The 23,389-nt window shown below is 49.6% G+C and overlaps 7 protein-coding genes across 7 annotated transcripts; 4 read left to right on the top strand and 3 right to left on the bottom strand.

The window, feature by feature from the left end:
- Nucleotides 1–151: 151 nt before the first annotated feature.
- On the top strand, nucleotides 152–852 carry AO090005000271 (uncharacterized protein; the record flags this gene model as incomplete). The annotated part of the gene is made up of 4 exons (XM_023234184.1): nucleotides 152–174; nucleotides 295–509; nucleotides 625–702; nucleotides 761–852. 4 exons carry the CDS (start codon nucleotides 152–154, stop codon nucleotides 850–852), a joined length of 408 nt encoding a protein of 135 aa, XP_023088884.1.
- Nucleotides 853–1,302: 450 nt separating this feature from the next.
- AO090005000272 (N(6)-L-threonylcarbamoyladenine synthase family protein) lies at nucleotides 1,303–3,163 on the bottom strand (the record flags this gene model as incomplete). The annotated part of the gene is made up of 3 exons (XM_023234183.1): nucleotides 1,303–2,572; nucleotides 2,631–2,696; nucleotides 3,123–3,163. 3 exons carry the CDS (start codon nucleotides 3,161–3,163, stop codon nucleotides 1,303–1,305), a joined length of 1,377 nt encoding a protein of 458 aa, XP_023088885.1.
- A 6,781-nt stretch (nucleotides 3,164–9,944) lies between these two features.
- AO090005000274 (citrin) lies at nucleotides 9,945–12,256 on the top strand (the record flags this gene model as incomplete). The annotated part of the gene is made up of 4 exons (XM_001817306.3): nucleotides 9,945–10,124; nucleotides 10,226–11,419; nucleotides 11,482–11,644; nucleotides 11,706–12,256. The coding sequence occupies 4 exons, from the start codon at nucleotides 9,945–9,947 to the stop codon at nucleotides 12,254–12,256; spliced, it is 2,088 nt and encodes a 695-aa protein (XP_001817358.1).
- Nucleotides 12,257–13,019: 763 nt separating this feature from the next.
- On the bottom strand, nucleotides 13,020–13,714 carry AO090005000275 (DUF5321 domain-containing protein; the record flags this gene model as incomplete). The annotated part of the gene is made up of 2 exons (XM_001817307.1): nucleotides 13,020–13,216; nucleotides 13,273–13,714. The coding sequence occupies 2 exons, from the start codon at nucleotides 13,712–13,714 to the stop codon at nucleotides 13,020–13,022; spliced, it is 639 nt and encodes a 212-aa protein (XP_001817359.1).
- Nucleotides 13,715–14,015: 301 nt separating this feature from the next.
- Nucleotides 14,016–20,322, top strand: AO090005000276 (C50 family peptidase; the record flags this gene model as incomplete). Its single annotated transcript, XM_001817308.1, has 2 exons — nucleotides 14,016–18,699; nucleotides 18,749–20,322. 2 exons carry the CDS (start codon nucleotides 14,016–14,018, stop codon nucleotides 20,320–20,322), a joined length of 6,258 nt encoding a protein of 2,085 aa, XP_001817360.1.
- A 428-nt stretch (nucleotides 20,323–20,750) lies between these two features.
- On the top strand, nucleotides 20,751–21,777 carry AO090005000277 (S-formylglutathione hydrolase; the record flags this gene model as incomplete). Its single annotated transcript, XM_001817309.3, has 4 exons — nucleotides 20,751–21,015; nucleotides 21,078–21,298; nucleotides 21,351–21,542; nucleotides 21,592–21,777. The coding sequence occupies 4 exons, from the start codon at nucleotides 20,751–20,753 to the stop codon at nucleotides 21,775–21,777; spliced, it is 864 nt and encodes a 287-aa protein (XP_001817361.1).
- A 552-nt stretch (nucleotides 21,778–22,329) lies between these two features.
- On the bottom strand, nucleotides 22,330–23,070 carry AO090005000278 (uncharacterized protein; the record flags this gene model as incomplete). The annotated part of the gene is made up of 2 exons (XM_023234181.1): nucleotides 22,330–22,583; nucleotides 22,890–23,070. 2 exons carry the CDS (start codon nucleotides 23,068–23,070, stop codon nucleotides 22,330–22,332), a joined length of 435 nt encoding a protein of 144 aa, XP_023088886.1.
- Between the last annotated feature and the right edge of the window lie 319 nt (nucleotides 23,071–23,389).

Raw genomic sequence — 23,389 nt, 5'->3', positions numbered from 1 at the left:
TTGCCCGGCGGCACTAAACCATCTTGAGCCAAGGCGGAGAGACTCCACCTGACATTCATGGTCCGATTTAACCAACGCGGAGCTTCTTTGAAAGCCCACAGCTTAAATAATTCAATTCAATCTGATTTGATTGAGCTTCTCCCTCCTCAATATGAGTGGTCCTGGCGATGATCGGTAATCGTCTTCCCCTCGATTTTCCCCGGCCCTAACATTCATATATATATAAATATATTTTCCCCATTCGCTATTTACCTCCAGCCGCCCTTGATGCTAACTTCGGAGATCTCCTGCTAGATGGCGCGGGGGCCGCACATACGACCAGAACCGTCAGTCGGGGCAAAGACACTCCTTGCACAGAACAATGAGCGCACACAGTGGCTCTCGTAGCGGACAGAACCAGAATAACTGGGGAGAGTCGCGTGATCAACTTTCCACTGGACCAGCTCAGGAACAACATGTCCCCGTGCGAGGCTTCAATGCCGCCGAGGCGAAGGCGGCTCTCAAGAGAAGTAGGCTCTTTCCGTGATATCTCTGCGATGTACTACTTGCTAACGTAACATGTGCAATTAGATTCAAGAGGTACTTTATTCTGCGACGTGCAAACACCCATCGGATCGCTAACCGTTCTCATAGAGCCGAAACCCTTTTTCTATAAACCTGGTGGAAAGGATACAAATCGCTCTGGACCTTGGGGCTCAAAACGTACGTCGCCTGACTGATTGATACCCTCCATTTCGTCATGTTGACGTTCATGCAACAGCAAACACCATGGCCAACGGCAAGGACTTCTTCCTCGAGCTTCGCAAACAAATCACCAATCTGCGGCAAGGTGACAATGTCGCGGGTGGCTGACTTGGAGCCTTATCCCTGATCAATAGATAGTCGATGCGAGGAACCACCGGCGTCACGACTATCAAGCCAACATTCAGCGGCAGCTGGGTCCCCGAAGGGGCCATGGAAAACAGGAGCTCTCTGGTCGCTGGCCGATTGGATGACAGTATCCTCGAAATCACTAGATGGGCAGCATGAATCAATGCAGCTTTTTGACAAATGGTCGTTGGCACTATATTTTGGTGTGGGATAAGACTACCGGGGTAGCGCCTTCTGTACGATTGTCAGATAGATCTGGTAGAAAACAAAATTCTAATCCAAAAATACTACTATCATATCCTGTCTATCTGTAACTGTAAATTGAGAGTATATATACATCTGTTAAAAGTAAAAAGGCTGAGTAGTGTACATGGGGTATTACTAGTGTACAGTGAAGGCAATGCGTGACCCTGTCATCGATCAAAGATAGGCCTAGGCTTTCTGCCACCCACTGGGGCCCAGAACGCCGCCATCGTCGGCTTGCGGATCAAGACTCCACTTCCTGAGAGCGCGGGCACTGAGATCTGTGCGCCAGCCCGCCTCAAACATCTCAAGGCCAGCCCATCCGATCATCGCAGCATTGTCGGTGCACAGGTACGGAGGGGGCGCAACGATGTCGACATGGCCGAAACCGCGGACATCGAGGAATGAGCGCAAAACCGTCATGAGAAAACGATTAGCCGCGACACCACCGCTGACCACGACGGTCTTCACCTCATCTTCAGGCTTCTGCTGACGAAGTGTCTCAAGAGCGATGATCGTCCGAGAGGCGAGATGCTCGAAACAAACCCGCATGGATTCGCGCGCCATATCAACTCGTTCTTCGTGGGAAAATTTCTGTCCGGAATTCTCTTTCTGTGTGATGATTCTCTTGACCGCACTGGCAATAGATGAAAAGCTGAATTGCAGGTTGCGGGTATTAGCAAACGGCGTCGTCAGGGACCAGCCCCATGGGGTCTCCCGCTTGATGAGTTCCTCGCCACGATTCATCGGTGGACGGTAATCAGCATAATCAGCGCTACCATTTGGGAAAGCAAATTCCTCTAGCATCTTGCCGTACATGGTGTTCTTCGCACTCTGCAGTAAGGAACTAGGAAGGATTTCCCTGGCTGATTTGTCAAGCGACTCGCCAATTGCTATGTCCGCGGTAGACGCCATGATCTTGTGGTCCGTAAGAGTTGAGGATTTCACAAGATTCGAATGGCCGCCCGAGACAAGGATAGATAGGAAGGGAAATTCTGGTGTAACTGGCGGTGACGGCGAGGTGTGATTACTGGTCTCTTGATCCTGACGTAGAGACGACACAAGCCGGGGTGTCAACAAATGAGCTTGCATATGATGAACACCCATGAAAGGGACCTGCCACGCAACTGACAGCGCTTTCCCTGTATCTAAGCCGACGAAGAGATTCGCTCGCATCCCTGGCCCTCGAGTAGCGGATACAAAGTCCGGTTTGTAGCGCGGCTGGGAGCCATCCGCGAGCGTTATCGATCGGTGTCCTTCAGCATTTCCCAAAGCGACGGGCAGATGTCTCAGCGCCTTATCAACCAGCTTCGCGAGGTTCTCTTGATGCGACTCGAGGGATGCAATGGGGTGGACACCTCGGTATTCGTTGGAGTCGGCCGTTACATTCTCAAGGAAATGTATCTTAGCGGCATTGGTGGCTTCATTCTTCTCAACGATTGCGACTGAAGTGTCATCGCTAGTGCAGATAGACAAGTTAGCAGTCAAGCTTGGTTCAGTTCCGGAATCGTTCTCACCAAGAAGTTTCAATAGCGAAAGTGAGCAGGCCTCGATTTTGAGGAAGCAAGCTACGTCTGGCTGTGCTGCATATAGCCTTGCGAAAACTCGCGACCGGGGTTCTCAAGTTCAACATTGGGGTTAGTTGTAGAGATGGTAATCGGCTGGACACACGGCGATAAGTATTGCGGAAAAGACCTGACGTTCGGTCGCACGGGCCACAGAAGCCCTCAAAGGGTGCCCTAAGCCATGACCAAAATGGTACTGATGCAGAGCAGGAGCATCATAAGTTCTAAGTGTGTTTAATTTTTTTTTCTTGGCTAATACGATTATTCATGGATGTAAGACAAGTAGAAACATATGCTAGAGCTGTACATGGAAGACCACGGAATATGGACGCAACTGATAGAGCGTAACGACTGTAATTGGATTTCTCCAGGCTAATGCTCACTCATGCTATACTTGGTATGGATCTCATCGTCACATCATAAACATAATAGGATCATATATACATTGACACACTGCCCTCCTTTCCAACAGGGACGTTCCTCATCTTGACTTTGGTTCCAGACGTCCGACGCTCTGCGCGGACGGTCCTCCACAGGCTCTTCTGCATCTGTGCTGCAAGTTGCATTGTCGATCCAGGATTAGGGCCGGGCACGGTCGCGGGAAATAGGCTCTCAACGGATGACGAGACCCTGAACTCTGAGGAGTCCTCTCGTTCCGTCTGCGTAGGTTTTCTCTCCGAGTTTTCTCGGCGATCCTTCATTCGCGCACCATCCAACGCCGCTCTTCACGCGACATCTTGGTGTGCGTACCGTAGTACTCCTCAGGATTCTCAATAGGCGTCACGCAGTGGACGGTCGGTGTGCATTTAAACTGGATTCGTTTGTTAACGGTGCCAGCTGCGACCGCTGTCGACTGTTTCTTGAGAATGCTCTTCGAGGAACATGAGTTGACGTAGCCATAACTCGGCACTTGAAGAGATGAGAACCGGGCGGAACTGGGACTGGCGGCAGACGGGGAGATTGGAGTCCGGGGAAGAGGACCTGGGGACTTGAGCGACAATGTAGGCCGTGAGGTATTCTGCGCAGCAGAAATGCTCAGGCTCAACTTGGGTCTTGCGGCAGCACGGGCAGTGGGGATCATTGTGGAGGTGGAGGCTGGACACAGCTTTGGGGGGAGCGAAGGAGATTTAAAGTAATGGGAAAGGATATTAAAGGCGCCAGTGATTCACTTCGGTCAACGAAGGGCTTCTTAGACGCAGGGCGTGTAAAATGATACTATTATTTGACGTAATGCAAGATCCAAAAATAGGAAGACTCAAAAAATAGCACTCGTCTGGACCAGCCAAACGAACCACTAGAAGACGAAAATAGAACAGAAAGGGAGACTAAAGAAAACCTCAAACAAGCAGTGTACCAAAAAATAGAAAGGGGTCGAAGACCGGGGGCGAGTTGGGCGGCTATATAGTCTTTGGTTCACTGACTGCTTCAATCGATCGCGAGGAAGGGCGGCAGAGTAGGGTTGGGCTGCTGGCCAATGATCGCCGTCCTCATCCGTTAAGCGCCAGCGAGATGCAGGCTTAAGCACATACGCACATCTCCGTCACACTTTAGACTGAAAGCCTTTGGAGGGGAATAGGCGAATCGTGAAACCCTTCCAGGAGCAGGGTATCTGCCGATCATTGGATTTCAAAGTAAACGGGTACCAAAGTCGGGTGAGTTGGTATACCATCACCCAGCCAACATAAAAGGAACCACAGGGGCAATCCTGCAGAAGTTTCACCTTATTGTTGGTAAGATATATTTAGATCTCGCCTGTTGGTTCATTAACAACATGAAAGGGACCCCACACTGTTAGATCCTTGGGTCGTTTGCCCCCGAGTGCTTTATGTTACGCGTTTTTTTTACCTTTCCTTTGCTTTGCCTCTTCTTTTCTCTCTCTTTACCCAGAGACATAGACTTTTCAATATCCTTTCTGATAATCATGTAGACGATCCAATAAAATCATCGTATTAAGCTTTATAGCGGAGTTTCTTTGAGCGAAGTGGGACATCAGATAGAGTTTCCAATGATCATCGTCGGGTCGCTCACCCTGCGTCACTATCACAAATGCTATGCAGTGACACTTTTAGTGACAAGGATCTGTCACTTATCACATTGGGCGGGGTGAAGTCACAGTGAAATACCTGGTCACTATGTCATAGTGCTACAAGAAATTGATGGTATAGAGTGCCTGATTCTTTAGTTTATCATTCAGTCGATATTACAACTTGGGATGAAAAATGAAACAGAGATTCTATCCTATACGTAAACAAGATAAGGATATGATATCCCTATCTTAGATGAATATAGGAAATCTACGTTCTCTAATTTTTCTTTCCGCACCTTTAAACCAACATTGGGATGTCCGATCCTCTTCCGGTTCTCTTTCATATACTCACCGTCGGCCTACTCTAAATACCCTCCTCCAGAAAGCAACGCTAATCAGACTTCCCGTACCGGACAGCAAAGCTATTGGAGCATCGGGGTTCTCGTTCATACTGCCAACTTTGGACGAATATCCCACTGCAGTGGATGAGTATTGAGAACGTGAATGGCCTGCTAGTAGCTTCTTCTTCCGGGACGTATGTCCAAAGGTATCATGCCATACTTGGCGACCAAACACCTGAGTCAAGCAGCACCTAGAGTCTCCGGGAGAGCAGTATTCCCATTTGCTTCATATGCGTGTTATGTAATATATGGCTCGGTGGCTGCCAAGCTCTAGTATATGTACTTGGTCCATGCAAACTGCAGATACTCTTGCTTGAACAGATAGCATAGCTATTTGCGCAACTATATACCTTTTTTCATACGTACTATGATTATTCACATGACTGTCCGCCATATTAGTTGTTTTAACAGAAAGTAAGGTATTTGAGAACTAAGATGATAAGCATTTATCTCATTTGAAAGGTCTACTACACTAGGTTGAATAGTTAATGCCACAATTTTCTATAGCAATGCTCTATAGAGTCTTTCTCTAGATGCTTAATTTAATCTACACCTATCGTCAAGATATACATTCTTTTAATGCAATAATAAAGTATTAGACTAATATTGAAAACTACCTCCGTACGTTAGTAAACAACATCCTCATTAATCATCCACGCGGAACGGGGCCGCAATACGCATTCAGCCCCCATGATTACATATAGCAGACAATCTACAACAATCCCCAATTCCAGATCACAAAAATGCCTCGCACAGAAACAAAACACACGACCACATTCACCCGACCAGGTGAAGTCACATACATCCTCCCAGAACCCTCCTCTTCAACTGTCACCATTATCCTGCCCCCAAAGAGTGCGTGGACGTCAGGCTCACACTGGCACGAAAGCCACACCGAATACTTGCGCGTCATCCAAGGAGTAGCCAAAGTCACCATTCAAAACCGTACCTGCACATACCGTCCGTCCGATGGGATCATTACAATCCCCAAGTTTGCCGTCCACGAGTGGAGTCGTGTTCTTGACCCTGAGGACTCAGATGTCAACAACGAAGAACTGATCGTCCAGGAGTGGACTGATCCCGCGGATGGATTGAAAGAAGTCTTCTTTCGGAATTTGAATAGCGTTATTTTGGAGCGTTCGGGGAAGGGCTGGTTTGGAAGCGTGGTGTTTATGCTTCAGTTGTGGACTATTTTCCATAAATTGGATAATTGGCCTGTTATTCTGGATGGGCCGTTTTATGTGCGATGGCTGCTTACGCATGTGGTTGTAGGGGTTGGGGCGCGGTTGGGGATATTGTGCGGTCTCCGGGCTGTCTATGATGAATATACACCCAGGGAGTTGATTGACAGGAGAAGTAGATGACATCTCGTCCGTTAGAACTGCTTGCCCCATTCCATCAAGCATGGTCTTGTTTCATTGTCTGTCGTTCCTTAGGATTCTGGTAAAACCCAACCTTTTGCACAAGGGCTTCCTTCTCCTATGTGCTATTAGGCAGTCGCACTAGCCATTCATCGAGATAGCGATCTACAATGCATGGCCTTGTAGGTAGGCTGCTTCCAGCCATGATAACTGGAGTGCTGGGCAGCTCTGTTAAATGGATGGGTTGGTTTTGCGCTCGTGAGATGGGGTCATGTATAGGATTCTGCACACAACAGTGTTATTTGCTTAGAAACGATTTTCGTGGGGGGAGAAAAAATGAATAAAAAAAAAGATTCGGTCCTTGGAGCAAAGACCATGGTCGCAAACTTTGAATTGGTGCAATAAATCGCGAGTTTATAGGACAACTCGCGGTGTGCCGTACTGTGATCAAGTCTTTCGGATCTCGTCGTCCTCAGGCAGAGCTGATTTCGCCATCCATTCGGAGTCAAGAATCTGCTTAACAGTAAAACGGCTTGTGAACCTGAATTAAAGCATAAACCACAGCATCGACAGAATTTGCATCCCACTCCCCCAATTCAATAGATGGCATTCCCTGTTCTTGTCGAGGCTTTTGAGGCTGTCGTCGAATCAATCCTCCCCAGGATCTCCTTGTACGACTTTTCCTTAGAGAGTTGATAATAAGTTGAATGGTAGCTGGATGAGGGTATTCCCATAATAAAGGTCTTCGTGAACCAATCCTTGGAAATTTATGTATTCGACTGCGTTCACCAGCTGTGTCGACAAAGCCCGGGCAACCTTCAGCTGAAAAAGACGATTATATGATGCAATTTAATGCAGGTGAAACGGTCTAGAGAGTATTAGATTTGGAGCTCCCGTGATTCAATCAGCCCGAAAGCAACATATCATTCAAGTTGAAGTCATTATTGGAAGACGTGCCTGTCTCAGTTGCTCCTTGGCGCGTACGTCACAGGCCCTTGTTGGGTAGGCGCGCCAAGTGAGGCTGCTCGGTCTATCCAGGTTGGTACAGTAACGCGAATATATAATGACTTGAACGCAAGATTTCTATTTGCAGATGATGTCGCATTCTCTATGTAATTTGACCTTCGGAGTACTTGGTTGTCTGGGGCGAAATACACTCGTCCTAGGTAACGTGGATGGTGATCACGTGGGGGGCATAAGATATATATTTTGTTCAAGCTATAGCTACGCTACAGGAATACCACCCGTCTACAGGATACTATCGTTGCCCACCTTGCACACCTCGTCTTGTGAATTCTACTACTTATTATACGTTCCTCCATAGTGACATTTTATAGAATTGATCCAATTGTCCATGAAATACCCTCCACTACCCCAGTCCGATCTGAGTACCTCCGCAAAACATTAGTAACGTCAAGTCAGCAATATGCACATAAAACCCCAACATAACCTTAGCTCCAAACCAAGCCAGCCACAGATCACATCACCCTAGTTTCGCTCGACGTGGTAACTATTTCCCTCAATTACCCGAGTGACGCGAATCGGGACCCGGGTAGACATACTCGACTCGGCAGAAAAGATGGAGTCTTAGCAGTACTTTTTACTAAATAATTTAATAAACCTACGGAGATGCACTTTATCTGCGAAGTGATGTAGATCCACTACCTTCCCGGGCAAGGTTAGACACCTTTCCCCGCATGAGATTTGCCAATTCCGTAGCTTGAATCACGATGGTCAGTTGGAGGATTTTGTCATTCCGTAAGATGCCGAGAGGAGGTACTAACTAGACCGGTTTGTTGTTTTCGGTGAGATTTAAGTTAAGTTGGCATCTTCTTCGAGGTCTGGCGATGTGATCATACGGTTTTTGTTGCTAAGCGAGGAGGAATGGGTTAATTGATTGGGAAAGCGGTGAAAATTTTTGGGTTTGTCTTTCCCCAGTGATTTTCCAGTTGCTGGGAACATGGAAAAGGGATCTACCGCGATGAGGTTCTGTTTATCCATGATAAACATCGGACGAGAACCGAGTCGAACCCTTGGACGTGCAGGGTCACAGGACCAGGACACGGAGAACAGCCGCGGCCAAGGCTCTAAAAATTTTAATAGGCCTCAGGCATTGATCTCCCAGCCTTACTGTACCTTAGCGTGATTTCTTGGTTCTCCAAATCTGGACCCGCCGGCTTCTCTTTCCCCCCACCGAGAACGGAGGCATCTGTCGACCATTTGTGGGCTTCCACCCGCTCACATCGGCCCGAGATGGGGGGTCTTGCGAGGACCAAGACGTGTCATGTGAAGAAGTCCATTACTCAGGTTAGTCAATCCTAAGTAACTCACAGTTCATCGGGTTCCGACCTTGATGCCAACAATGATATGGTCGGTGTATACATAAAATGGAGAGGGAACTCTGAGGGAGATCTCGACTGCGCCTTCGGAGCCCATTGGAGTTCATGTCTTGTCTGCATGACCCCTGTTCACAGAATTTTCTTGAATGCCTTCTGGAAGTCTCGGTGATGCTCCAGGGGTCAGCCGGTGCGGGCGTCGAATCATGGCTGGGCAGACGTTCCGGACTTTACCGCGTGTGTGTGTGTGGCTCAGAATCTCGTCCCTTCCATATGCTGCCTCGGAACCACCAATCAAGCTCACGTTACTGGAACCAAATTTTTCTTTGGGTTGGAAATGGGACAGTTCCACGTATGGACGGACCTGGGGAGGAATTGGAATATTGGATGTTGTGTATATAACCAATGTTCAAGGCCGGTATACTAAGTCGACAAACGAAGCGGCGATGCATTCAACGAGTAGTCAAAACAGACAATATGAGGAGAGATGCGGAGTCAAATCAGAAACCGTCGGCTTCCAGTCCCGAGTCGCGAATCAATCACCGTTCCGGGTAATTTAACGCATTCCAGGGGCGGTGTGTCTGGTTTCCAGTGGCCAGCGTGACTTGTTGAAAATTTTATTCATGTTTATTATTATTAGTGTTATTATGGCTGTCTGTCTCGCAGGGTGGCCTGTCAGCTGGGAACTATGCAGTGATTGGCAGCCTGAGGTTATTACCCGGCGTATCTGATCTTCAAGAGGCAAAAAAAGAAAAAAATAAAAGTAGAAGATAAAAAAAGAATAAGATAATCAGAAAGACAAACTTTTTTCATTTTTTTTTCCCTCATAGAAAAGCTGAAAAAAAAAAAAAAAACTAAGAAACAAAGCCAACACAGTCATTGTTCATCCCCAGAACTAACTGATCTTCTTTTGGCACTATCACTTACGCTTCCCCCATTTTTTCTTCCTTAACTAATTTCCGTTCTCCACACACTTTCCCTTAACCCAACCCCTTCATAATCCCATTCTTTTCCTGTTTGGATCCCTTGGGTTGACCTTCCTAGTTAGTCTTCATCTGTCCTGAAGCTTGGTTCCTTCAGTGACTTGCATCAATTGCTTGCTTTCTTTCGTTTTTTTTTCGCATTCCTATATATATATCACAATGACTGTCAAGGACGCGGTAAAAGAGTCCTTGGTTGGCTCCAGTACGGATCAGTCACAACCATCAAGCCAGGCCAAGACGAATTTCCTTCGTCACGCACGCAAGGATGAGGGCACCGGAGACCTATACATGACGGAAGACGATTTCATCAATGCTATTGCCCCCAAGCATGAGGATTATGTGAGTGTTGTGCTGCATTCAGGTTGCGACAACGATGATGTGTCATCGCCGCCGCGAAGCTCGCATGACCTTCAGCTAACATCACAATTCGCCCTTTCTAGCATAAAATCAAGCGTGAACATTACGGAATCCTCTTCAAGGTTGCGGATCGCAAGCAGACTGGCAAGCTCAGCCTCAGCGATTGGGCAACCTTCGAGAACCTCCTCTCGAAGCCCGATGCCGAATATGAGATCGCCTTCCGTTTGTTCGATACCGACGGCACAGGTGCCGTGAAGTGGGAAACCTTCAAGAACCTGTATAACGTGAACAAGGACAAGGACAGCATTCCCTTCGACTGGAACTCGGATTGGGCCTCCCTGTACACCGGACGCACCAAAAGTCGCCATGACATGACCTACCCGCAATTCGCGCAAATGCTTCGAGGCTTGCAAGGGGAGCGTATCCGCCAAGCTTTCCACATCTTCGACAAGGACGGTGATGGCTACATCGAGCCCGAAGACTTCCAGCGCATTATCCTGGAAACCTCGAAACACAAGCTCTCCGACTACGTTCTGGAACATCTTCCCAGTCTGTGCAACATCTCCACCGGCACCAAGATCTCATATGCCACCGTCCGTGCCTTCCAGAACATCATGCGCGAGATGGACATGATTGATGTCATTGTGCGTGAGGCCACCCAGAAGAGTGATGACGGCAAGATCACCCGTGCCGATTTCCTGAACGAGGCGGCCCGGATCACTCGCTTCTCCCTGTTCACCCCCATGGAGGCGGACATCCTGTTCCACTTCGCGGGCCTGGATGCCCCCTCCGGCCGACTCGCTCAAAAGGATTTCGCCAAGGTCATCGATGCATCATGGCGGATGCCCCTTGCCATTGCAGGCCAAGCCGCCGCCGCAACCGCCCATAAGGCGGCGGACAAGACCAAGTCGGTCTTGTACAACGTGTTGGAGTCGGTCCACCACTTCGCGCTGGGTAGTTTGGCAGGAGCTTTCGGTGCCTTTATGGTCTACCCTATTGACTTGGTCAAGACTCGTATGCAGAACCAGCGGTCTACGCGTGTCGGCGAAAGACTGTACAACAACTCACTCGATTGCGCGCGCAAGGTTATCCGTAATGAGGGTTTCACCGGCCTGTATTCCGGAGTTGTGCCTCAGCTGATTGGTGTTGCGCCCGAAAAGGCCATCAAGCTGACGGTCAACGACTTGGTCCGTGGCCATTTTACGAATAAGGAGAATGGCAAGATTTGGTATCCTTACGAGATCCTTGCCGGTGGTACGGCCGGAGGTTGCCAAGTGGTAAGTTGCCCTACACTCCACCGTGACGCCATCGCTCTGGACTCACCGCTGACCCTCACTAGATTTTCACCAACCCTCTGGAAATTGTCAAGATTCGTCTGCAGGTTCAGGGAGAAATCGCGAAGAACGTCGAGGGTGCCCCTCGTCGTTCGGCCCTGTGGATCGTGAAGAACCTGGGTCTGGTCGGTCTGTACAAGGGAGCCAGTGCCTGTTTGCTCCGTGATGGTAAGGACCCATTTGCTCTTGCCCGGTCGGGACCTATAATCTAATTGCTGCGACTCGGTAGTGCCATTCTCCGCGATTTACTTCCCAACCTACGCTCACCTGAAGAGCGACTTCTTCGGCGAATCTCCCACCCACAAGCTCGGTGTTGTACAGTTGCTGACTGCTGGTGCGATCGCTGGTATGCCCGCCGCTTATCTGACCACCCCGTGCGATGTCATCAAGACTCGTCTCCAAGTCGAGGCTCGTAAGGGCGAAGTCGGATACACTGGTTTGCGTCATTGCGCCCGGACGATCTTGAAGGAGGAGGGCTTCAAGGCCTTCTTCAAGGGTGGTCCCGCCCGTATCATTCGTTCTTCTCCCCAGTTCGGATTCACTCTCGCATCATATGAACTTCTGCAGAAGTGGCTGCCCATGCCCGGGCACGAGGAGGTCACTCCTAGTGGACAGATCGAGCCCGGTGTCGGTCTTCAGGGTGCCAAGGCTCCTCTGCCATACCTCCGATCCAGAAACGCTCTGAAGCTGATCCTGGATCTCGACGAGAACATTGGCCGTATCAAGATTCCTCAGGCCGACAAATGGCCCAAATTTATGCAGACACCCAGCACTAACTAAGCATGACTTTGTATTCACTAGCGACGTTTTGGATTTATTTTTACCTTCATTTGTCTTCGATTGGAAATACCTTCTGCTCTCTTTTGTCTGTCTGAATTGTTTCCTTTTGGCTTAGTACCCGGGGTTCTGCTTGGAAGACCATTTCTTTTTCTCTTATGCCCGTACAGAACCACCCTGCATTTGCACATTGTATCCAAAAGGAATAGACCGGGGAAGGGATAGAGATTTGCACTATTCCCAAATTGCATGAGATGTCCTAGACCGTGTGAATTTAACCTATATACGAATGTACAGGTACCAGTTGTGTGATATGTACCTCGTTTTGGTTTGAAGCGTGTGAAATATATGTTATAGGATTGGACGTTCAACACGAGTAATATACACCAGAGCAAAAATATTGTAGGTCAAAATGACGTGGGTATCATAAAATCTCTTAAGAGCTGGTATCGACCCTTATATGTACATAATAAGTGTAAGTATGAGTGTAAGTGAGGACATCATTTTCTCAACCAGGTGACCTTGAATATACCCGTCGTTAGCTCAGTTGTTACGACACCGCTAAAAGTCAATGCAACCTACCGCTTATCAAAGGTGCAGAACAGATTATCATAATGGCCAATCATAGTAACGATCTCCGCCCGCATCAACAGGATAACGAACGAGCTTTACTCTCCGGTCGGAGCACCACCGCATTGGGCTGAAATGCGAAGGTATGCAGCTGAGATCCGGACCCGAAAGCTGACTGATTCCATAGAAAGTATCCTTAAAAGAAATTAATCTTCCGTCTCGAGGGGCTATTAGCAGGTGGCTCCTCGTTTCCGGCACCTTCAGCCGGCATAGCTGGGTCCTTCTTCTGTGAGTTCTCCACCTGTCGTTTATCCGACTGAGCTTGTTGATCTGGCTCCTGATCCTTCGACTTTTGATGCCATAGCGAATCCTCCTCCTCGATCTCCCGCAGAACTACCCAGCAGAAGTTAGTAACCAATCCTCAATGTAAAAGAGCGGGGAAAACCAACTCTCTTCCCACTCTCTCTCCTTGCCGTGATCGCCAGTCCCCAGCAATCGCTCAACGTCTACCTTCTCGCCGTTCTTCACCCGCTCAATGACTTCTCGCAGAAGTGTGATCTTGGCGTCTGTTGTCCGCGTGTATGCGCGGTAGTCGTTCTTCAGTGCGATCATCCGGATCGCTTGTGACCCAATCAAGATGAATATAATGATGTAGAAGCTAGCGGGGTTCCACTCTTTCGATTTCGCAGATTCGGCCGTTGTCTCTTTGCTACCACGATTTCGGATGAATTTAGGAATCATGGAGTTCCAGACCGAGGCTTGGGCTAATCGTGGTACTCTGGTGGATTCGAGACGAATTTGTTGTGGCGTTCGGATGGGAATGTTCCCAATGAGCCGGGGAGCAGCTCGTGTGTTCGACAGCAGCCGGGTGGAAAGTCTTGTGAAAGACATGTTTGCGAGAACTTCGGGCGTACTGCGAGGAATTGCGACGTCGAATCCAACGATTGAAGCTATTGGGATATTGAGAAGAGTCCTTGACATCGGAGTCTCGGAGCCTTGGCGCCGCTATACCCCTCTGGGTGTAGTGGCTCTGTATGTTGCTACGACAACGAGGCTTTGGCTTGGCTTACGGCAAGCGATCACCATCACAGATGTCACGGAGACAAGCCACACAAGCGACCACGTTATTGAACATTCCGGATGGCCTGAACTACTAACCTTTCATACTCACAGCAAGTATACAATTGTACCAATGGCGGTCACCACTCTCCTCTCCGATTCCTCAGTGGAATCGGTGAAGCAGGCCGTTCGCTCCACGTCAACATGTTCGAATGCCACCGTCATCTCCCTCCAGACCCTTTTCCGCGGGCTATCGAAAACGGCGCCCGAATCCGATAAAACCACAGTAAAGAGGGGGACAAGGACGACAAAAACTACGGCAACTTCTACTCGCCCGAAGTCATCGAGAGGGACAAAGATCTCCGCACAAGAAGCGGCCATCAACACAGTCATGGAAATGGACGCTGCGCGTCTGTCATTCCAAGAGAAGCTTGTCCTCGCCACGGATGTCTTTAACACCACCCTCAAGACCCTTTCGGATGCTTCGAAGCAATGTGCTAAACGCGACGACGCTCGGGTTCGGACCGCGTGTGCCTCCCCGTCGACAAGTCATGGTGTGAAATCACCCAGAAAGTTGAAGACGTCACAGGAGGATGAGCTGGATGCTGGGTTGGTCGCTGTGGCGGAATGTGCAAGCACGGCTTTGTCTTCACTAAGGAGCTTAAAAGGGGACCAAGTTGATCAGCAGGATGCTCTTCCGAACATGCAGCTGGAGCAAGGTGCATGCGTCTTGGCGGGGAGGTATCTGTCACTGGGGCTGAATGACATGGCTTCTAAAGAATTGAGAGGACTTAAGAGAAGACTACAACAACATCTGGACAACCAGGCTACAGTACGACCAAAGACTACGAGTAGGAGGAAAAATGAGGCTCAGGAGGAGGAAAACACCAAAGAACGGATGTCTGATTTCCTTACGTTTGCCAATTTTGACCACGCCGGCCCGGTGCTGAGCGTACTGGTTCCCTTTCAATCTAATGCGCTACGACTGATAGCATCAGAAAAGAAACTTGCAACCGTCCAGAAAGTCGCGTCCTCGTTGCAGTTGGCCGAATTAAGCAGCCCAGCGAATGTCATCGTGGCGGCCACGGAATCGGGTGCTCTCACCAAAGACAAAGCAGCACTTCAACTCCAGCTGCTCTCTAATACAGTATTATCCCTGGCTGGAGTCCACCAGCCATCGACTAGCAGCACAACCCGCGATCGTCTAAAGCCGTTTACGTCGTTGTCCCTTCAATTATTGTCCTTGGAGATCCGGTGCATGAGCTGGAAACTGTCTGGTCACACCTGCGATGAAGGCAAAGAGATGTGGGATCCATTGACGCGTTACCTTGCCAACTACTCTCATCACAGCAAATCTATCGAGAAAGCTGAGTTTGCATCCATTTACAAAACAATCGTTCGACTCCAAACCGCCGTGGCGAATACGCAAAAACGCACCACGGCCAGTCTGAGAGATAATGTCTCGGTTGCCAGGATTGCCACTATACTAGGACAGCTTGCTCAAGAGGCCGGGTGCTTTGACGAAGCTTTGAAGCTTTTTACCGAAGCCGTCAACCCGCTTTCTAGCGGACAATGCCTCTCGCTCGCCACTGTTCGTTGCAAGATTGCATCTTTGCACCTTCAAGCTAGCAAATCTTCCAAACCCTCACTCGACAAGGTTACGAATGTTGTATCTGATGCGACTTCCTCACTGAGCATGCCCTTGAAAGGGAGTCTCAGTGATCTCGACGAGCTGCTTGTTGAGGCAGCAAAACTCAAAAAGCTTACTATGAGTGCTTATGGGGACTTGGCTACGAAGGCAGGGGAAAAGAATGGAATTGATATTTCCCAAATCTACGAATATCTCCCTGCTTTCTTGCGGTTTTTGCGTCGCTATGTTGGTCGGCCATCTTCGTCCGATAATGAGTCGAAAGAGGATGACTTGTTTCTTACGCGGGTTCGTGCGTGCAGAAATATTGTCCTCTCGGCAGTGGATTCAGCGCTCGCTGTCGGTAAATTTTCAGTTATGTCACAAAGGCCTCCCTGGGAAGACGTCCTCTCCGCACTGACAGACTGCCAGCGTCTTCTGACGGCTATTGACATCGCGGATAAAGAAGCTGATCCGTCAGTACTAGAGCAAATTGGTGCGGCATTCGTTCGGTTGTCAAACCTGTTTTGGTCACGCTATCTGAAGGAGAAAGAACGTGGGAAGGGATATCGTGAGCTGGTACCTCTGGTGAAGCACTCTGCGAATCTTTTGTCCAGTTGCTCAGCAGAACAACGAAACACGGGGTTCGCGGCTTTGAAGTACGAACGGCTTGCGTATCTCTACATGGAAGGCAACAGGGGCGCCGAAGCCGAACAGGCTTTCTCTCAAGCCATCCAAGAGCATATCGACACAGGAGTGTTGGACGGCTTGATTTCTAGTCCCAACTTTCCTTACCGAACTTCTCAGGATCCCAAAAGCAGCGGGTTCATGCTTGGTCGAGTCCTTACTGCGTACCTGAAGTTGCAGCTGAAGCTGCGTGGCAAGTCAAAGTCTAACGGTTTCTTTGATGACGAGTCGCAATCGCTGTTGGTAAGAGGTCATATCATGGAATGGCAGATGGGCATCCTGACTGAGCTACATTCACATGCTTCCAGCGATGAAGCGTTTCGGTCACACTTTACTTGCCTTGTGTCCAAGCTGCTTGGTCTATACGATCCGGAAGTCTACCCTATTCGCCGCTTACGAGTAGTCTTGGGCGGACTGCGTTCGTCCCTGGAACGCCCGAACTGTTTGGAGTCAACAGTATTACAAGATCTACTTGAGGAAGCCTTGGAGGCCATAGAACTTGGTGACTACGCTGAGGATGGTGCTTTGGCGACTTTAGCGACTCATTTGCATAATTCTGTGCGCCTTAGTGTTGGTCTTCTGCAGGGGGACCTACAACCTGAATCTCTCAATCTCATGATATCCTCGTGGACCTCTCTGATGCGCAACTGCAACGATGGTGTAACCTTGATACAATACGTCGGCGATGATGAACACTACCTCCTTCAGCTGAAGGCCGTAGTTGACTACACAGAGATTCATGGACTTTGGAAGCTCCAGCTTTCAACGCTTGAATTGGTCTTACGTGTCACGGAGCTTCAAGAACATGGTGACTTTTCCGAAGCCATAATCGTAATTGCGCGTCTTGTACAGCAAAATTGTCGACTTGGATACTGCAAAAAGGCCGGTGATCTTCTCACTCGCGCAGAGCAGTACCTCGGCCCTAACGTATCTTGCCTGGCCACCCTATCACACAAGCTGGCGGGGGTAGCCTACCTCCTGGAAACCGGCGAGACTGACAAGGCGGCGGCCAACCTATCAACAGCCAGAATTCTCTACGAGAAAAACCAGAAAAAGCAGGATTTGAGCAGCTGCTCTGTTCTGGCCAAGATTGCCTGGGAAAGGCTGGTCGCGGATGCAGCTTTCATGAGTTCGCAGCTCTCTTTTGCCCAGGGAGTCATCAAGGACGCTCTCTTTTTTGCTAAGCTATCCGTTCGATTGAACTGTAGGATATGGGCTAAGGTTGAGAAAATCTCCCAGAGGAAACAGGAAAAGAGCTTGCCTGTCCCTGTTATCTCCGTGGGGGATAGCTCCGAGCTTGACAACATTGTTGAAACCATGGCCAAGCTTGATGTATCGCAGGCGAACCATACAACAACTTCTGTCTATACCCAGGGAGCTCCTTTTTGGCCGCACATCGGCTCACATCACACCTCCCTATTAAACCTTGCGAGTCTATCTGCACATCACGGCCTGTTCCAGGATGCCATCTACTACGGCGAGCAGGCGCTGAAGATCAACAAGACACTGAACGCCCCTGTTCGTTTGATCAATTCTCAAGCGCAACTTGGGTCCCACTGGATTCTTGGAGGGCATATCTCTGAAGGCCAAGAACTCCTCACAGCTGCCGAGAAATTGTCTAAGCAGTTGGAGAGCAGTGTTGAGCTCGCGTCGCTGCAGATGGGTCTTGCCTCTCTTTATAGAGCACAGGGCCATTACCGTGATGAACTGCAGGCCCTTCTGGAGGCGGACCGGATCATGGCTGATTTTGGCAGCCTGGATGTGTCTGATGTGGCTTCGGTTTCCTCGGGTGTCCTGGAGCTAGAAGATAAAATGGAGAGTCTCCGAATCCGACCGAGCAGCAGGAGGACGAAGCAGCCCGCGGCGACCACTCGCCGAACCCGTGCTACTACCTCAGCTAGAAAACCCACCAAGGTCGACGCCACCCCTTCGAAAGCTGCCGACACCGTGCCTGAATCAAAGTCCCTGTTGCAGATCAGAAGCGACATCCTGCGGCAACAGGCCGCTTGCTGCCGCTCCTTACGAGATTTTGAGAGAGCCTCATGTCTGCTCAACAACGCCCGACAATATGCAGTCTCCAGGGACAGCCAGATCTCGGTGCATCTTGGGGAAAGCGAGCATTTCCTCGCAGAGGCTATTCGCCACTTTGCTTCTCATGCTGTATATTGCGTTCTTCCCGAATCGACAATTTCGCTGCCTTCCCTGCAATCGCCAAGCAAGACTACGAGCACATCTAAGGCTGCCACCAAGAGCACAGCCCGGAAGCCCCGAGCACCTGCTAGAGGGACACGGTCCCGAGCGCAGACAGCAAGCGAAGACTTCGCTGTGATGCTTTCCAAGGCTGGCGATTGTCTCAACAATGTGTTTGCTACTGCTACTACCGTGGGCTCCACACTGGATAGCCACTCGGCTTCACGCTTGATGAGTCGTATCTCTATGCTGTCTCATGTTACAGCCGCCGAGAGCATATCCGCCTGGTCGCAGCCTCCTGCTAATGTTAATGGTAAGTCTACAAGCCCTTCCTTCAAACGATCACCTGCTAAACTGGGTAGAACTTGGCCGTATCGGTGCTTTCGCACGTGAGCATACTGCGATTGATCTTGACAAGCAGCTGGCGGAGTATAACGACCCGCTTCTTTGGCCTACGCCCTCCCCGATGATGGCAGAATCCGAGGATCTGTGTAGCTCGAGGTTTGTGGAAGAGTACATTGATATCCTACCCGACAATTGGAATGTTCTTTCATTATCGTTGAGCGCCGACCGCAGCGAGTTCATTGTCTCACGACTGCATCAAGGTCGTTCCCCATTCCTTTTGCGGCTTCCCTTGAAGAGAGGCAACTCTGAGGAGGAGGACGAGCAGTTTACTTTCGACGACGGCCGGGAGGAGATGCAGGAGCTGATCAAGCTGGCCAACGAAAGTTCTCACGCGGCCAAAGCTCAGACAGATCGGCAGATGAAGAAGGATTGGTGGAAGAACCGTGAAGCTCTCGACCGTCGGATGGAGACACTGTTGCAGAACATTGAGAATGTATGGTTCGGGGGGTTCCGAGGAATCTTCTCCCCAGTGCCTCATGATACTACTTCCCTGACTCGATTTGCATCTTCATTCCAGTCCATCTTGGACAAACACCTTCCTTCTCGACAGAAGGGTGGTCGGGCAGAGGGTCCGCGCCTGACCCTGCACCCGAACGTGCTGGAGCTGTTCATCGGTGTCGCGGACCTGGACGACCAAGAAGATCCGGAAGAGACGTTGATGGATCTTTTGTACTTCGTGGTGGATATTCTACAGTTCCAGGGCGAGCGCAATGCCTACGATGAGATTGACTTTGATATGATGGTGGTTGAAACCCTCGACGCGGTTCGGGCCTACCATGACGCCACCAGCAACCGCCGGGGCAAACCCACCCCGAACCATACCGTCTTGGTTCTTGATAAATCCCTACACCTATTCCCGTGGGAGTCTCTCCCATGTCTCCAGGGATTCCCTGTGTGTCGTGTGCCGTCGTTGGAATGTCTACGTGACCGAGTCCTGCAGTTCCAAAACAAGCGCAACTCGGACCTTGCCAGGGGCGTGGGCATCGACCGCAACAGTGGCACCTACATTCTGAACCCTACTGGGGATCTTCGCACGACCCAAAGCACGTTTGAGAAGGATCTCTCAGAGCTGCAGGGTTGGACGGGCATTATGCAGCGCGAGCCGAGCGAAGAAGAGTTCAAGCGCGGCTTGGAGACGACGAATCTCTTCCTGTACTTCGGACACGGCAGCGGTGCGCAGTACATTCGGGGTCGGACGGTCAAGCGACTGGAGCAATGTGCCGTTGCGTTCCTGATGGGGTGCAGCAGTGGTACCTTGACGGAGGCGGGCGAGTACGAGCCTTACGGCACGCCGATGAACTATCTTCATGCCGGCAGTCCGGCGCTCGTTGCGACCCTTTGGGATGTTACCGATAAGGATATCGATCGGTTTGCGCAGTCTACGTTTGAGAAATGGGGACTGTTTGATGCCGGATCGGACGGGGCGACATTGGATGAAGCGGTGTCGCAGTCGCGACCGGCGTGTGTGTTGAAGTATTTGAATGGAGCGGCTCCAGTGATTTATGGCGTTCCGTCGGTGTTTTTGGAATAAGCATTTGGGTAGACTGAGCGTTTTGTTTTGTTATGATGATTCCTTTTTCATGGTCGAGGAGCATTGTTATTAGGGCATTTTCATGGCGTGACGGTAGCTTTTCTTAATATCATAACTTATTTTGTATTCTATGCATATATCCTAAAAGAGTAAAAATATCCCCGAGGTGGGGACCTTTTGGTGTACGAGTTCCTGTCATGATTGATGAGGGGATGGTTTTATATGGGAGCAGATAAGGGAGTAGATTTAAATGTGGGGGGTTGTTTTTCTGCCCCTCATTTAAATCAATTCTTCCCCTCATCCACTCCTCATTGATCCACACCAACGTCAATTTAACTCCCGTCTCTCTCAGCCCCATAGAAAGTGTTTCTTCTTTTCTTTTACTTCTTCACCAATTCCGCATCCTCCACCCCATCAAACAACACGTCATGTCCGTCACAACGCAAGCAACCATCGCCTCCTTTGGCGGAAAGCTCCTCAAGCTCAGCCATGCCGCCACCTCCACCCGCTGCGAAATGTCCTTCAACCTCTACCTGCCGCCCCAGGCCATCCAGAACCCCTCGCAGAAAGTCCCCGTCCTCATCTACCTGTCCGGTCTCACCTGCACCGCCAACAATTGCTCCGAGAAGGGCTTCTTCCAGCACGGCGCCAGCAAGAAGGGTATTGCCGTGTTGTACCCTGACACCAGCCCGAGTATGTCGCCATAAACAACTGAGCTATGTCGAAGAGAGTGGAAACGGCTAACAAGGATGTAGGAGGCTTGAACATCCAGGGTGAGGACGACTCCTGGGACTTCGGTACCGGTGCCGGATTCTACGTCGATGCCACCAAGGACCCCTACAAGGGTGGATACAACATGTACACCTATGTGACGGAGGAGCTGCCCAAGACCGTCTTTGCCGCGTTCCCCCAGCTAGATGAGAGCCGTGTCAGTATCACCGGTCACAGCATGGGTGGTCATGGTGCTTTGACTCTGGTATGTTTACGTCTTACGTCGGAGGCTATGCACAAATATTGATACCGGATAGTTCCTCCGCAACCCCGGCAAGTACAAGTCCGTCTCCGCCTTTGCACCCATCTCCAACCCCATCAACTGCCCATGGGGCCAGAAGGCCTTTGGCGGCTACTTTGGCGAGGACCAGCAGGAGAAGTGGAAGGAGCACGACGCAACGGAGCTCGTGAAGAAGTGGAAGGGACCTTTGGATGTGCTCATTGACGTGGTATGTGTTGGTTATTTAATCTGTTGTTGACCCATACTAAACGAAACAGGGCACCGGCGACAACTTCTACAAGCAGGGCCAGCTTCTGCCCGAGAACCTCGAGAAGGCGGCCAAGGAGGCGGGCGTCGAGGGTCTGAAGGTCCGCTACCAGCCTGACTACGACCACAGCTACTACACGATGGCGACGTTCGCGGATGACCACGTGGAACACGCGGCCAAGTACTTGTTTGCATAGTGGGTTGACTTCCCTTTTAAAATTTGTTGTTGAATGGATGTTTTATTGTGTGAAAGTGCATGTAAAGAATGACCGCGATGACTGGATGGAGCGTCTTCTGATGTTGGCAGCGATCGTCCGAAACCTAGGATCTAGATGAATCACGACTGTTCAGATACCGATCCCCGTAGATCGATTATAGAGAAGGATGTACATACAACGTTCACAGTATATCGTATCTTGTCCAGACAATCTAGAGAGTAGATAAACTAAGAAAGGAGATATCTCGGCCCAGAGTCGGACCCGACTCGGCCCAGGTCGGAGCCGACAAACCGTCAACATCGAACAAAGTATGGCGAATCCCCTGGAATCGAATTAACATCTACAATTCCTACGAAATTTTCCATACAAAATTGAATGAATACAATAAACGAGGAAACTCACACCAGACCGCTATAACCCAGAACAAAAAGAATAATACCATTCATAAATCTATCCTCTATAAGACTATACAGTATACAGTCTATGCCCAACTCTCCTCGACCCAAACCCAAGATAAAGATAATAAATACTCTAAAGCCCCTGTCTCTTCAACTCAATCTGCTCCCGAATACTCCCCCCCGAGCCACCCGTCTTGCCATGCTCAACCCGATCCAAAACCTGCAGAACCTTCAAATGCTCCTTCTTCAGGTCCTCGAAGCTCTCGTCTAGCTGCTTGTGCCAGGGATACAGGACGAAGACCTGGAAGGCGAGGGCGGAGGATGCGACGAGGAAGTTGGTGAGGGAGATGCCGCGGGTGATGAGGACCATTTTGATTCTTTTATATGCTTTGTTTCGTTTGTTAGTTGAGTTGGATTTGGGGTCTGAGGGTTGGGTAGGATGGAAATGGGGGGGACGGACCTTTTGGTCTGGTTTCGTCTCTTTTGATTATGAGGATATTATATTGTGGTAGAATGAATGATTGATTATAGATAGTATCTGTATCTATATCTCAATAGACAAATAGACAAATGAATGAATATATTGAGAATAGTAGAGTAGAGTGGAGAGTAAGTAGAGTAAGTCAAGTCAAGTCAAGTAAATGAAAAGAGAAAGACAAGATCGACTTAAAAGCAAAGAACAGAATAGAACACAAAGCCGCCTAAAACTTAACCCAGGCTGATTGATAACCGGACGAATCGGCAGTGGGTCTGGCAGGGTCAATCTATGCCCAATGGGACTGTTTTGGAAAGATGAGAAACGGGGACAATGGCCACTTGGATTAAATGTGGGACCATGTGTCTGTCCGATCCTTTCGGGTGTGGCGGTGGGCATCCATGTGAATTTGTGGGTATTCTTTTATGTTGGGGATTATATTATTATAGGCTAGGTTATGAACAGTTGGTAGCTATGTTGGCGGTCTTTTTGTGAGAGGAGTGTTGTAGGTTGTGTTTGGGATTGTGTTGGGTTTTACAGGGTAAATGTCATGACCCCTTTTCTGGTGTATTGGTTGGTCTGTGTACTTTCATTTGTATTGTGCTGATGTGATTCTTGAGCTTTCGACTTTGTGATACATGAGAGAGGTTCGGTATGATCTTTTCTGACTGGTGAGGGTATGATGCACCTTAGGGCTGGGGACATCTCGTGGTCTTTG

The sequence above is a fragment of the Aspergillus oryzae genome, chromosome 1 (genome assembly GCF_000184455.2).
Source record: "Aspergillus oryzae RIB40 DNA, chromosome 1".
Taxonomy (NCBI): Eukaryota; Fungi; Ascomycota; class Eurotiomycetes; order Eurotiales; family Aspergillaceae; genus Aspergillus; species Aspergillus oryzae.
This window is presented reverse-complemented; position numbering and strand designations above follow the sequence as displayed.